The sequence below is a fragment of the Seriola lalandi genome, unplaced genomic scaffold (genome assembly GCF_002814215.2).
Source record: "Seriola lalandi dorsalis isolate HSWRI2012SDOR001 ecotype SW California unplaced genomic scaffold, Sedor1 jcf7180002054110, whole genome shotgun sequence".
NCBI lineage: Eukaryota > Metazoa > Chordata > Actinopteri > Carangiformes > Carangidae > Seriola > Seriola lalandi.
In genome coordinates, this window is record NW_019524663.1 from 486,062 (window position 1) to 498,770 (window position 12,709).

The 12,709-nt window shown below is 42.1% G+C and overlaps 1 protein-coding gene across 3 annotated transcripts in view; it reads right to left on the reverse strand.

The window, feature by feature from the left end:
* Positions 1-12,709, reverse strand: part of vps13a (vacuolar protein sorting 13 homolog A) — a 37,837-nt gene that overhangs the window by 16,741 nt on the left and 8,387 nt on the right. For all 3 annotated transcript variants that reach the window (XM_023403297.2, XM_023403296.2, XM_023403298.2), the window contains exons 18-48: positions 12,450-12,651; positions 12,234-12,348; positions 11,258-11,394; positions 10,961-11,093; positions 10,608-10,725; positions 10,239-10,377; positions 9,854-9,965; positions 9,517-9,692; positions 9,258-9,414; positions 8,994-9,073; positions 8,790-8,849; positions 7,963-8,161; positions 7,740-7,856; positions 7,375-7,478; positions 7,000-7,167; positions 6,397-6,704; positions 6,110-6,257; positions 5,690-5,861; positions 5,363-5,487; positions 5,056-5,225; positions 4,470-4,726; positions 3,991-4,175; positions 3,681-3,824; positions 3,343-3,552; positions 3,003-3,146; positions 2,718-2,819; positions 2,374-2,526; positions 2,034-2,292; positions 1,665-1,825; positions 1,309-1,412; positions 910-1,222 (exon numbers count right to left, since the gene is read on the reverse strand). In XM_023403297.2, the coding sequence (XP_023259065.1) occupies positions 910-1,222; positions 1,309-1,412; positions 1,665-1,825; positions 2,034-2,292; positions 2,374-2,526; positions 2,718-2,819; positions 3,003-3,146; positions 3,343-3,552; positions 3,681-3,824; positions 3,991-4,175; positions 4,470-4,726; positions 5,056-5,225; positions 5,363-5,487; positions 5,690-5,861; positions 6,110-6,257; positions 6,397-6,704; positions 7,000-7,167; positions 7,375-7,478; positions 7,740-7,856; positions 7,963-8,161; positions 8,790-8,849; positions 8,994-9,073; positions 9,258-9,414; positions 9,517-9,692; positions 9,854-9,965; positions 10,239-10,377; positions 10,608-10,725; positions 10,961-11,093; positions 11,258-11,394; positions 12,234-12,348; positions 12,450-12,651 (4,972 nt within the window). The remainder of the gene's footprint in view (positions 1-909; positions 1,223-1,308; positions 1,413-1,664; positions 1,826-2,033; positions 2,293-2,373; positions 2,527-2,717; positions 2,820-3,002; positions 3,147-3,342; positions 3,553-3,680; positions 3,825-3,990; positions 4,176-4,469; positions 4,727-5,055; positions 5,226-5,362; positions 5,488-5,689; positions 5,862-6,109; positions 6,258-6,396; positions 6,705-6,999; positions 7,168-7,374; positions 7,479-7,739; positions 7,857-7,962; positions 8,162-8,789; positions 8,850-8,993; positions 9,074-9,257; positions 9,415-9,516; positions 9,693-9,853; positions 9,966-10,238; positions 10,378-10,607; positions 10,726-10,960; positions 11,094-11,257; positions 11,395-12,233; positions 12,349-12,449; positions 12,652-12,709) is intronic.

Genomic DNA, 12,709 nt, shown 5'->3' on the forward strand with positions numbered 1-12,709 from the left:
GGGTGTGTTTCGGAGGGAAATGAACTGGAATACAGGACAGTCATCAGGGACTTTGTCAGCTGGTGCAAGATCAACCAGCTTCAGCTTAATGCCAGCAAAACAAAGGAGATGATTGTGAACCCCAGGCGGAAGACATCCCACTTCACACCAGTGAACATCCAGGGACTGGACATCGAGGTGGTGGAGAACTACAAGTTCCTGGGGGTTCACCTGAACAACAAACTGGACTGGTTCACCAACACCCACGCTCTCTACAAGAAGGGTCAGAGTCGCCTTCACCTGCTGAGGAGACTGAGGTCCTTTGGCGTGTGTGGGGCTCTCCTCAGGACCTTCTACAACTCTGTGGTGGCCTCAGCCATCTACTTCGCTGTGGTCTGCTGGAGAGGGGGCAGCACTGACAGGGATAGGCAGAGGCTCAACAAACTGATCCGGAAAGCGAGCTCTGTCCTGGGCTGCCCCCTAGACTCCATTGAGGAAGTAGGTGACAGGAGGATGTTAGCTAAGCTGACATCCATCATGAACAATAACTCTCACCCGCTGCATGACACTGTAGGGTCTCTGAGTAGCGTCTTCAGCAGCAGACTTTTACATCCTCGCTGTAAGAAGGAGAGGTTCCGCAGGGCCTTCATTCCAGCAGCTGTCAGACTCCACAACTCCTGCTCTCCCTGACCATGTGCAAACTTGCACTTTTTCATGTACATATCGTGTGTATTGTGTATATTGTATTTATTAGTGTATATTTGGTGTATTTTTAATGTATATTTCCATAGATGTTTATTCTATAGATGTTTATTTTTCTGCTGTGGTAAATGAATTTCCCAGTTGTGGGATTAATAAAGTTAATCTAATCTAATCTAAATCTAAAATGGCCCACCTGAGTTTTCTTAGTGATTATCAGTCAGACTCTACCTTTAGGTTGTAGGCGATGGGGTAAGGCAGTAGGTTGCGTAGCAGGATGGAAGGCCACAGGTGAAGTACAAAGGGCACATCGAAGTTCTCCCCAATACCTCCGGTGTGTTTGAATGTCACAGCATCCCTTAATGGCACAATGTTGATCATCATCACACCACCCTGGTCTCCACGGCGACGGCACGTCTGCTGGAGGTGTGTCTCAGGCTGCTTGTTGCTGACGTCTTCGTAACTGAAGCCCTCTGAGCACTCAAACTCAGCAGCCTGAGCGTCAGTGTCGTCCTCTGTTATCGGCTGAAGGCTCAGCTCAGACCTGAGGGGGGCAGCAGAGACCAGATATGGGTGAAGGAATGTGTACCCTGTGCGTGTGCGTGCGTGTGCGGAGGCGTTTGCCTTTACCTATATGAATCCAGAGGCACACAGAACTCCTCAGTAGGGAGCGCTGTACCCAGACATGTTGATCCTTCAAAAACTTTGAATGGTATTGTGAAATGATTGATGATCTGCATGAAAGAAGAGGAAAACAGTTAATAACAGTTGTATTTCAGTTTGATCTGTAAACTGGTTCTTAAAATTATTCATTTTGAAAAGACAAATGTCTCGATGTATGGGAACCACCCAGCTACTTGACATTTATACATTTAGCTTAAAAGATGAAGTCCAGAAAACATCCAGTAGTGGTTGTTGACAGGAAAGTCTGATTTATATGTTATTAATAATAATGTAATTAATAAAGATAATAATCAGTGAAGTACCTGGAAAGGTGAGCGGATCTTGATGTACTTGCTGCCCTCCACAGAGTAAATCTGACAAACCAGGAAACGAGTGACTCCTGAGTCTTTGTGCATTACGCTGTACATTCCTCTGCCCACCTTGATCAGGGGGATCACACTGGCTGAGGTGTGGCCCACCGGAGCTGGAGAGGAAAGAGAAAATGAGAGCATTCATATGTTTGACCTTAATTATTTTACTTTTCCATTTTTCTTACATTACATATTAGAAAACCGACAAGAAACAGAGAGGAGAGAGGGGGGATAGATGACGACATTTGTCAGAGAACATAATCACTAGTTTTTTCTTTAGCATGTGCATATAAAGTATATTGTGTACACAGGTTAACTTACTAGGCTGTATGTAGTAGTCCTTTCCACTCAAGGAGATCATGGCTGAGAACTGGTCGGAGTCTGTTGTGGTTGTATAGTCCATCCCGAGGGTTTCCCCATCCTGCAGCTCCACAGTCCAGTTAGTGCTTTGCCGGCTGATAGGAGAAAACATCTCGCTGTGGCGGACAGACACTGGCAGGCCCAGGCGGTTTTTCACCACGAACGGAGCTTCGTCCTTTTGGAAGCACTCAGCTGTCTGTTTGGCAGCCTCTGCAAATGCCTGGGGGAAAGGCAAGAACATGAACATTACGAATGGCCGTTCAACCTTAAGACTTCCTGCTAAAATGAGCCCTTGTCTTACCGTGCCCAGGTTACCCAGCATGGCCAGTCCACATTTGGAGAGCATGATGTTGAGCTGGTCTTTACTGCTGATGACGATAACCGTCTTATAGTCTGGAACATTGTAATCCACTTCATCTGACAAAAATGTGTACTTCACTGGCTTCTTCTTCATCTGGTTAAAGGATAGTAAAAAGTCAGAAATGTAGGTGTGTGTGTACATTAAAGTAAGGGTTAAAATTAGGTTTAGGTTAGGTAAGAATTGGGGTTATGCATTCAGTTGAGTAGATATATTATATATATATTATAGTATATATATGATATGTGTATTGGTGTGTGCGTGTGTGTGTTTACGTCTATCAGTACCTTCAGTTCAAGTCTCCATGGTCTGAAACCGTCTTTTGTATCATCTTCTAATGGCTCCAGCAGCGGTTCCCATACTCCCATTTCTTCATTGTAATAGTGAACCTAAAAGCAAAACACAATAAAGGTTCAACAAGCTACAGCAGCAAAGGATAACAGGCGGAAATATGAGTGAAAGCAAAGAATATGTGTCAACTTTATCTTTGAATGGACCAAACACTATCAGAGCCGGAGGCCAATATTATGTAAATCATACACTGTATACACATTTGTGGTTGTGTGTATTACCTCCAGGTCGAGCTCGCTGTGTAAGTTAATGAGTGTCGACCAGTTTGTGACGTCTCCATGGAAGGAGGACTTGGCCAGAAGCATGGGGATGGTGCGATGTCCCACACCAGCTTCCAGAGTCAGACATATTGATTTGATGGTAACCTGCAGTGATGGACAGCCAATGAAATGACACACCCTGTTCTTATACATGAATCTGGAATACCTTTATTCTGTATATTCTTTATAAAATACAAAATAAAGGATTGAAAAAGAGATCAGGAGGTTTGTGATATAAAAGGCACGAAATTTAATACATAAAAATTACTACATTATAGCATACATCAGTTGAGTCAAATACCTGTAATGACTCTCCTTGTGGTATCAGTGGGACCAGTGACCTTGTGTCTTCGTCCCCCTCCTCCTCTAGGAACCAAAGTTTGAGCTCCTTCCAGCCCCGTTTCTCCCAGAGATCAATGGGAACAGGACTATCCAGCTCCTCAGGGGTCTCCGCTGTGGGAGTCAGTGCCGACTGGATGGTGATCACTGTGTTGATGATGATTGGAGATACCTGGAAAGACAGTAAGACAGCACACATTAAGGCATTTTAACATCCACGTCTAGATGGAACAATTTAATCCCTCATTTCATTGATTTAATTCCTGTCTTCAGCATGTTTAATAATAACAAAACACCCACCTTCAGTGTGAGAGCATTGATGGAGACCTCCATAGCCTGAGGTGTGGTTGGGGACTGAGTACTCTGAAAGAACACCTGACATGGCTGCAGCACTGTGGTCACATTGTTCCTCCTCTTCTCTCTCAAGAAGGGACACGCCACTACCTACAATAACAACCATAATCCAAAAAAGATTTTTTTTATATTGGTTATCGTTGCATCTTTTTAAGAGTCCTGTTAAATCAAGTCAACTTTATTCGTAGAGCACAGTCTCATACAAAAGCAGTACTAATAATCTGCTTTTTCATTGTTACATTATAATGATACAAACCTTGAGGTCCTTGATAACAGCAGTCATCTGTGATCTCTCTGCCCCACTTTTCATTATAAGTTCACACTGCGTGGTCATCACCAGGGCGGGGGCGTCGGCACGCGTCAGGTCGGCCACAAACACAATCTCTGGGTTACGCACCACAACATTCATCTCTGTCTTTGTCACCACGGCTGGAGGGGCAGCTGACAGCAGCAGAGAGAATCAGAGGAGAACATCAGTTCAGATCATATGACATCAGGGTGCAAATTATGGCTTAATTCAGTTCTTCTTTAACTCTACTCACATTTATAACTTACACTTATAATTCACAGTATTACAATATTATGCTACCATAGACACAAAAAAGATCCAAAGAAAAACAAAGACATAATTCTTGTTCTGTGTCTGATTAAGAAAACTTGCAGATTAAATTATTATATATCACTTTGGAATATACTGTCATCTAACTAAATTAAAACTAATAACAGTTAACTCACCGGACTCTTTGGATGTGACAGAGGAGTTCATGTTCTTTTTTTCTCCTGCTCCAGTACTGCTCTTATGTTGTGGCACTTGAGCAAAACCCTGCTGGGTGGCCTTGAGAAAGATGTCTGCCACAGTGAGCAGGAACTCCATGCTGGCACACAAGTACACATCCTGCACCACTGTGTCCAACGTGGTGCTTTCACGGGTCTGACGATAGTTCACCTCCACCATCATGTTCTGTTCTGCACCTGGACGCATCGCCATCATCCTGGGAGAGAACATAAAAGTGCTCTTCATGAAGAATAAGAGGATAAGCCAATGTTAACACCTCTTCTTAAATAGCCCTGATCAGTGGAGCAACATATAATAATAGCATCCCCAGCTAAAGACACCTAACTGCTGTTTGTTACCATTAATTAATTAAGGTGTCAGAGTATGTTGACATTCAAGCTGGTTTACTGTTTGCTGTTAAGGGTTTGAATTCTATTTTCAGTAGACAGTCGAGTAATGGAGCAAATGAGGGAGGAGGCTAACAAAGGTCCCACTGCCAGACTTGGACCAAGGGTGGTGTTGTAGAGCCAGGTGTGTATTTTCTACCTTGGCGTGACCATCTTGATTCTGGGTCTCTTGTCATCAAGAAGGCAGGCAGAAAGTCGGACTGAGGCCTTCATGGAGCTGTCGGAGAACATGTGGACGGAGGTGGAGATGGTGCCCAGGGTAAACTCTGCCAGCTTCAGCTGCTCATCATGCGAGTCCAACAGCTGTATCTGTAGAACGACATACAACCTGTGTTAGATACACAAGTCACGCAAAATGAAGATGATCAAGCCTCATTCTATATAATATAGTCATCACTTATGCTTGACTTCCTGTGTGTGTCTTTGTGTATGTGTTTTTGTATTACCTCATTCCCATTAGGGCTGTACACGACCAGTGTCATGGAGTCAAACTTGAAGTCCAACTTGAGTGTGCTCTTCAGCTTGCTGTTTTTCTGGGTCTCCACAACAGCAGCTATCACCACTGTGTTACCTACAAGGAAGTCATCACAGCACAGAGCACAGGTTTAAAACATCTATTGTGTTTTGGTTACAAAGGTTAAATATTTCCAGTCAAGGAGAACACATTTTCAGATTTCATAAGCTTTCATAAGCTTTCTAGGGTTTTCATGATGTCTAATATTAGAACCACTATACGCACATGAACACAAACAAGCGCAAGCACAACTCCTTACTACTGGGTGGTCCAGTGGTTCCAGAGCCCTGGGACTCTTTGTTGGATACCGAGTCAGAGGAGGGCTCAGTGGTGGGTAGAGAAGCTGGAGGTGGAACAGCATCAGACTTCTCTGACAGGTTCTCACTCAGAGTCCTCAGGACCACTATCATGTCATCCTGGCTGAGGATCAGCTATCGGGAGTAGACACCGGATATTATACAACTATACTTGTGAAAACAGTTTTTAATTTAGATTCTCACTGTAAGGCAGATATATAAATTATAATATAGCTTAATTTGTAAGTCTGTTAATGATTAATTCAATATGAGTCCTCTATAAAACGTCCAATGAAATAAAAAAAGAGTTGGAATGATATAAAATGCACAAATGAAAATATAGCTGATAAAGACCACCACATTGTGGTAAATCACACACTTACAGTCATGGGCTTTAGATGAGCAGTGATCTCTATGTCAGGTATGCTGTGGTACCAGTTGGAAGAAAGATTTCTCTGGATTTCCAAGTCCAGGCTGACTGGCTTTAGCAGTTGGGTCTCTCCCTGAAACCTTTCATTTATGTACGTGGTCCTGGAACCAGAAACAACACAACAGTCATAACAGAAGTTATCAAGAGAATATCAGATTATTGTAAATCCTAATCAATCCCACAAACATTTAATTTAGTTCATTTTGTAACCATGAATGCTAAAAACGAGTTGACTCTGACCGGAACATCTTGAGGTCAGTCAGTCTCACAGTCATTATATCCACAACAGGCGGGATCTTAGCATCACTTGTGCATGGCTGCTTGGAAAAACGGTTCTTGACAGACAGCAGACCAAGGTCAGCTACAATGACATTGGAGGAAGAAGAGGACTGGGGGAGGAAGATGACAGGTGCATTGAAGTGGACGTTCAGAGCAATTCGAGTACTTCGCTCTGCCAGCTCCTTCACACCTGACGCTGCCTTTTCTGCAGCCTGGGCTGTCGCCTCAGCCAAGGCCTCTTTGGCCTCCTGGAAGTTATTGATGAACGCCTGAGAGAGAGAAAGAATGGAAAACAACTGAGTGTAAGGGAGAAATATAATAATAGGAGATGGGGCTGGAATACAGAAAAAAATGGGAACAAGGAAAAATGTATATGTAGATATCATTAGAAAAAGTAAGATTATATGTAAGTTAGTATGTATTTCATATTGAATTTTACTTTTTACATTTTCTGAGCTTGGGTTTTACCTTATAGAAGACATTGAAATACCACAATGATCCCTTAAAAGTGAACTAAATCTTTTAAAAAACAGTTTAAATTATGTCAGAATATAGGATTCTTACCAATATAGAAGAGACAAACTTGTTGAGGAAGATGACCTGGATGCATCCCACCGTCAGTGAGACAGAGGTGTCGACTTTAGACATGTCCAAATATGCGTCTCCTTCTGTTGCATCTGTATAGTTCACCATGCGGAAGTCAAACACCTCCTTATCTGCTATAGATACCGCCTAAGAAATGAGACACAGTGTAGCAGAATAAAATTATCAGATCCATATTTTTGTTCATGGTCACTCGTTTGGTCAGTTTAGATACAGCAGGGAAGGGGACAGAGGAGTCAGCATCACCAGTCAGCTACTTTTCTTGGCTAGAGTGACCTATGCTGAGTGGTCAACATTTATATCTTCCCAAAACAACTGGTCACTTGGTGATTGTACCTTCTTGTAAAAGGCGTCTTTGTCGCAGTCTAGGATCACAATGTTCTTCAGGTTGGCCAGAACCTCCATCTCCTTCTTCCGCATCAGAACCTGAGAAACCAGACCTGGATGGTTGAGAAAGTGAGACACTGAGTAAGCAGTGTGCATTTCCCACTTAGCGGCATACTTGCATCATAAGACAACTTTAAATAAAGAACTTTAGGCAAGCTTGTTACGGGAGGCACCAGTTGGACACAGTGTGCAAGACCATTTATGATTGATGAAACAGTGAAAACCCAATCAATATCCACAAAAATGCAATGGAGACAGACTGAATTTAACATCTTCTGGGTCATGGAGAGGGACATGTCACTACATTTCCATACCCTCAATACTAATCTCAGAGATCCTGGCTTTCTGTCCTCGAATGAAAACCTTCAGACATCGCAGATCAGCTCTGATATGCAGAGTCACCACATCAGCAAACTTTGTACTCCTTGAACCTGTGACAAAAGAGGTGACGAGAAAGAGAAGGTGAGTAATTACAGACAGAGGAATGAGGGCTTTGGAATGTGAAATTTAATGAAAGGGTTTATAAGAATCAGTTACTTCTTTTCTTGGTTACAGTAGCTTCCTCTTTCTTCTCCCCCTCCCTCTCTGCCTCTGCTTCGTCCTCCTCAGGGATAGTAGGGAGTTCCTCCGGCCCTCCCTCCTTCTTAGTGGATTCAGGAAGGAGTTTGTTGAGGAAGTTCATGGTATTGAGGAGAGCCTCTGTATGCAGATGAACATCCAGGGATGAAAAGGTCACCTGATGGGAAATACAATGTTAAAACGTTAAAATAATAAAATCTTAAAAGAATAATACTACAATTTCCACCTCCACCAAGCAGCCAAGTTACAGGAAATATCGTCACAATCTCCCTTCCTGAGTTACAGCACTAAAAAATGACCAGTGGTGTTTTTGCAGAACATTACAATGTTGAAGTTGACCTTTGATCATTTGGATATAAAATGTCATCACAACATCATTTTATCCTATTAGACATTACAAGTGTTAAATTGTGTCATAATTAGTGATGAATTCGCGACTTGTGGCCAAAAACGACTTTCGTGAAGTCAGAGTGACCTTGAACTTTGACTTTTGCACACAAAAATGTAATAATTTCATCCTTAAACTCAAGTGAATGTTTGTGCCAAATCTGAAGAAATTCCCCCAAGGCGGTCTTTAGATATTACATTCAACAGGCCAAAAAGTGTTTTATGGAGGTCACAGTGACCTTTATCTTTGACCCACCACCAAAATCTAATAGCATTGAATAGTTAATAGTGAAACCTGCATAAACATGCTACACATTTTCAAACCTATTCAAACAGCAGTAAAGAATAACATAGAAGAATCTAGATGTTTGTTACTAGTTAATCAACACTTCCCTCACCTTGATGAGCTGCTCTGTATTGTTGTGTAGAGACTTGAACTCTGGGCCATTCTTATCAGCCTAAAAAAGATAACGCAATCTTAATTAGAAAGCCATTTACAATCATTTGGAAAATAATCATCCAGCGCACTGACAGTTTGTGTCAATTACTGTAGATAAATTGATCTGAAACAGGTCTATTTGAATGTATGGTATCACACGTACTTTGATGTACTCCAGGGTGAGCAAGTCAACCTCTGTGTTGTCCAGAGTGGTTATCAGCTGAACCTGCTTGTCTTCAGAATCTACACACGTAGGCAACAATGAAAACATAATAAATAAAAACTGCAGCCAAGACTCGTCTGACATTAAACCACAATTGTTTATTAGAATGCTGGTAATCACATAATTTATCCAAAATTTGAATTATGAAGAAAGTCTCTTGAAGTGAGGTGACAGTGACACACAGCTCTGCTAACATCTACTCACCCATGTATTCAGGACACTTGAGGCAGATCTCTCGAAGGTATGTATTTGATGTCATGTCAAAGGTCCGTACTTTCAACTCAGTGCCCAGACCCTCTATGTCCAAGTGGAGCACTGTGACCTCCTGATCCCCAGACAGGCGACACAACTGAACGGAAAACTAGATGACCAAAGAAGACAGAGAGAGCACACAGATGAGAGGGACAAGAGAAACATATTATAATAATGGAAATGACTATGTTTGTCACAGATCTCTCTGTACCTCACTGATTTCAAACTTCATGATGAAGTCAGTCATGTTCTTCTGAGATTCTTCCTTGATCAGACTTTTTCTTTTGTGCAAGTCTGCGTAGCGCAGCGGCATGGGATTGTCTGGGAAGAATGGTCGATCACCGATGGGAGAGCTGGGAGCATCGTAGAACAAATCTTCCTCTGACCCTGAGGGGGGACAAAGACAAAAAAACATGCAATCATCCATCCGTCCGTTACAAGGTATTTAGTGTAATGACTGCATATGTGTGGCAGCATGACAAATGCAGAACAAGAGGAACATGGCTAGAGACAGTATTTGTGTACAGCATGAACATGTGTTGTCTCACCCAAAGAGGTGATGCTGATGGTCTCACATGACTCGAAAATGAGTGAGGAGCGCTGATCAGCTAAGTTCAGGGGTCTTCTGGGAGTGAGCTGGGGTGTGAACGACTGCTTTGTCTGTGGAGGAAATAACACCAACACATGAGCCACAGCAATAGCTTATTAACTCAGTGAATGTATTAAAATCTGATAGTGTTCTTATTAAAGTAGAGTGCCTTCATCAGTGGATATTCATCTTATTTTATTTCTCTATTCTCTAATTTCAACAGCAATTTATTTGCTTTCCAGATTTTTCCCAAAACAGTTTTTTTGTTATTCCCTTTCACTAATTTTTTCTGATCCACACAAAATGTGGACAGGGCCATCCAGGGAAAGTCGTGCTGTTCTTGCCTTTGAAGTGGAGGATGGGCCGCGTGCAGCAGGTCTGCTCTCAGGCAGTGGGATACTTTCTACCAGCTCCAGAACACTTCGAAGTTTATCATCAGAAATACGAAGAGACAGCAGAGGAAGCTCTCCAGACATCTTATACCTGGAACACATACGCAAACTTGGAAACACAAAGTTGCACACACAAACCTATGACCTTTAATTTGTGTCTCCAAATAAACTGGAGAAACTGGGAGGTCACTGTGTTTAACTAGTTGTTTACTCAACTGTGTGGTTTGTCTGTCTGATTCTGTTCATCAATGGAAAAAGCTAAAAGACTAAAACCATAATAATTTAATTCCCAAAATGATGATGAAAGAACAACACACTTACTTTGCCATGCGGGAGTCTTTGACAACCATCGCCCGGCAGAAATCCATTTTTAGATCCACTGGCTCTAGGATGTGGAGCGGTGACCGTTTCTGCTTACGGGCCATTTTCCAGTCACCGTCTATCAAATGCAGGTAATGTTTTACATTTCTGTTTATTTCACACACTCATATACACACACACACACACACACACACACACACACACACACACACACACACACACACACACACACACACAATATGCAATATACATGTATGATGAAAGCCTTCCATTAATACCAAGCATTTTCAAGGCTTTGAGACAATATCATTTCAACCTTTAACCGTGGACGCAGTATGCTCTTGTGTGTTTACCTGGTTTGCTATAAAGGAACTGCAGGCTGCTAAGCTGTATGTCAAAGCTGTCATATGCCATCGACATGATGTCTTCAATGTTGCTGGCGCACACTGACAGCTGAGGCAGATGCTTCCTGCTTTGACTGGACATCTGAAAAGACAACATGTTCTTACGTTACAAATTAATAGTTTCAAACTTTGTTACTATCTCTAAAACATTTAAATGAAGCCATTGGAAAACAACAAAAAATAATTTTGGCACAACTTTGTGTGGATAGGATTTTCAACACAGTGTCAAGCTTTGCACTTTCTAACCTGAAAATGTCCAAGATCCAACAGTAGGATGTTCTGGGTGCCATTGTAAAAACCAGTCTGTGGAATGATGACGTAGGACGCCATCAAGTTCACATTCAGGTCGAGAATTTTCTGTGTTTCGATCACATACATTAGCCCTACAAAACAAAATGTCATGAACTTATCAACTGTAGCCACAAGATACAAACAAACAATAGATCAGCTTTGTCATCATCTTCAGTACTTTCATGACATAACAAGAATCATTTTTATTTGGTTAATGATGACGATAAAACAAATCTTAATAGAAGTTCAACACTGAACAGCACAGTAGTCACAACAGAAATATTATCAAGAATATACTAAATATTTGATTTGCTTTGTACATTTTGTAAATTTCCTACTGAGACAATAATCATGAAAAAGAAATGCTTTCTTATTGTAACTGCCCTCACAGCCAAAACATTCTGACCACCTTTAGTTAATATGCTGTTGGTCCTTTATGTGTCACCAAAACAGCAGCGACCTGTGAAGGCAATGACAAGACCTCTGAAGGTGCCCTGTGGTGTCTGGCACCAAGACGTTAGCAGCAGATCTGTTGATAACTTAAGTAAAAGCCATTGATGAAAACACTTTCAAATGTTCATCCCTAAATTGTGGTATGATATACTACCAAGACCATAGAGCCTCGCTGAACTACCCCAAATGAGCTGAAGTGAATCGTGCAATTAGAAAAAAAAAAAAAGCTTCAGCAAACAATCTCAGGAAACAATCAGTCTCAAGAAAATAAACAGGAACACCACAATCCAACTAACTCGGTGGCTGAGACATGCAGGCTGTGTGTGAGCATGTGGAAAAATGAAAATAGCCCAGTGAAACACTGAGGAATGTACATTTGCCCATCAGAGAGTTGAGACCAGGCTTGAAATCAACCCCTGGTAAGACAGTAAATATTTGTACACGTTTGTACATGTTTGTATGTGTATGTGCAACTGACCAGTGGCTGTTCGGTCTCTAAACTGCTCCAGTTTCATCAGGGTTGCGTTGGTGAGCTCATCCAGCTGCAGGTCGTCAGGAGGCATGAAGAATGCTGACATGCTGTTCACGGTTATCTGCACAGACACACAAGCAAAGAATACATTTGATATGTAACCCTTTCATGTTTTTTTCCCCCATTTTTCATTATACATGCACCCTGACAGACACCACTAACTGCATCATAGATGATTTCCAGGGGTTGTGATTCCACATGAAGTCGCTGATTTGCTTTCTCATCCAGTGGGTTGGTCTCAAACAGGATGCAAAGCAGCGGGGTTCCTGCTCCAGTGGCTGCCTTCCTTGATGAAAGGAGGATTGGTGCAGGCCGGTTACTGGCCAGGCCTGTGACCTCGAACAAACTAAGCTGGGCCGTGAGTCTGATTAAAAGAGGAAAGGAAACAAATTGTCAGTTCTCCCATGCCATGTTTCTAAGGA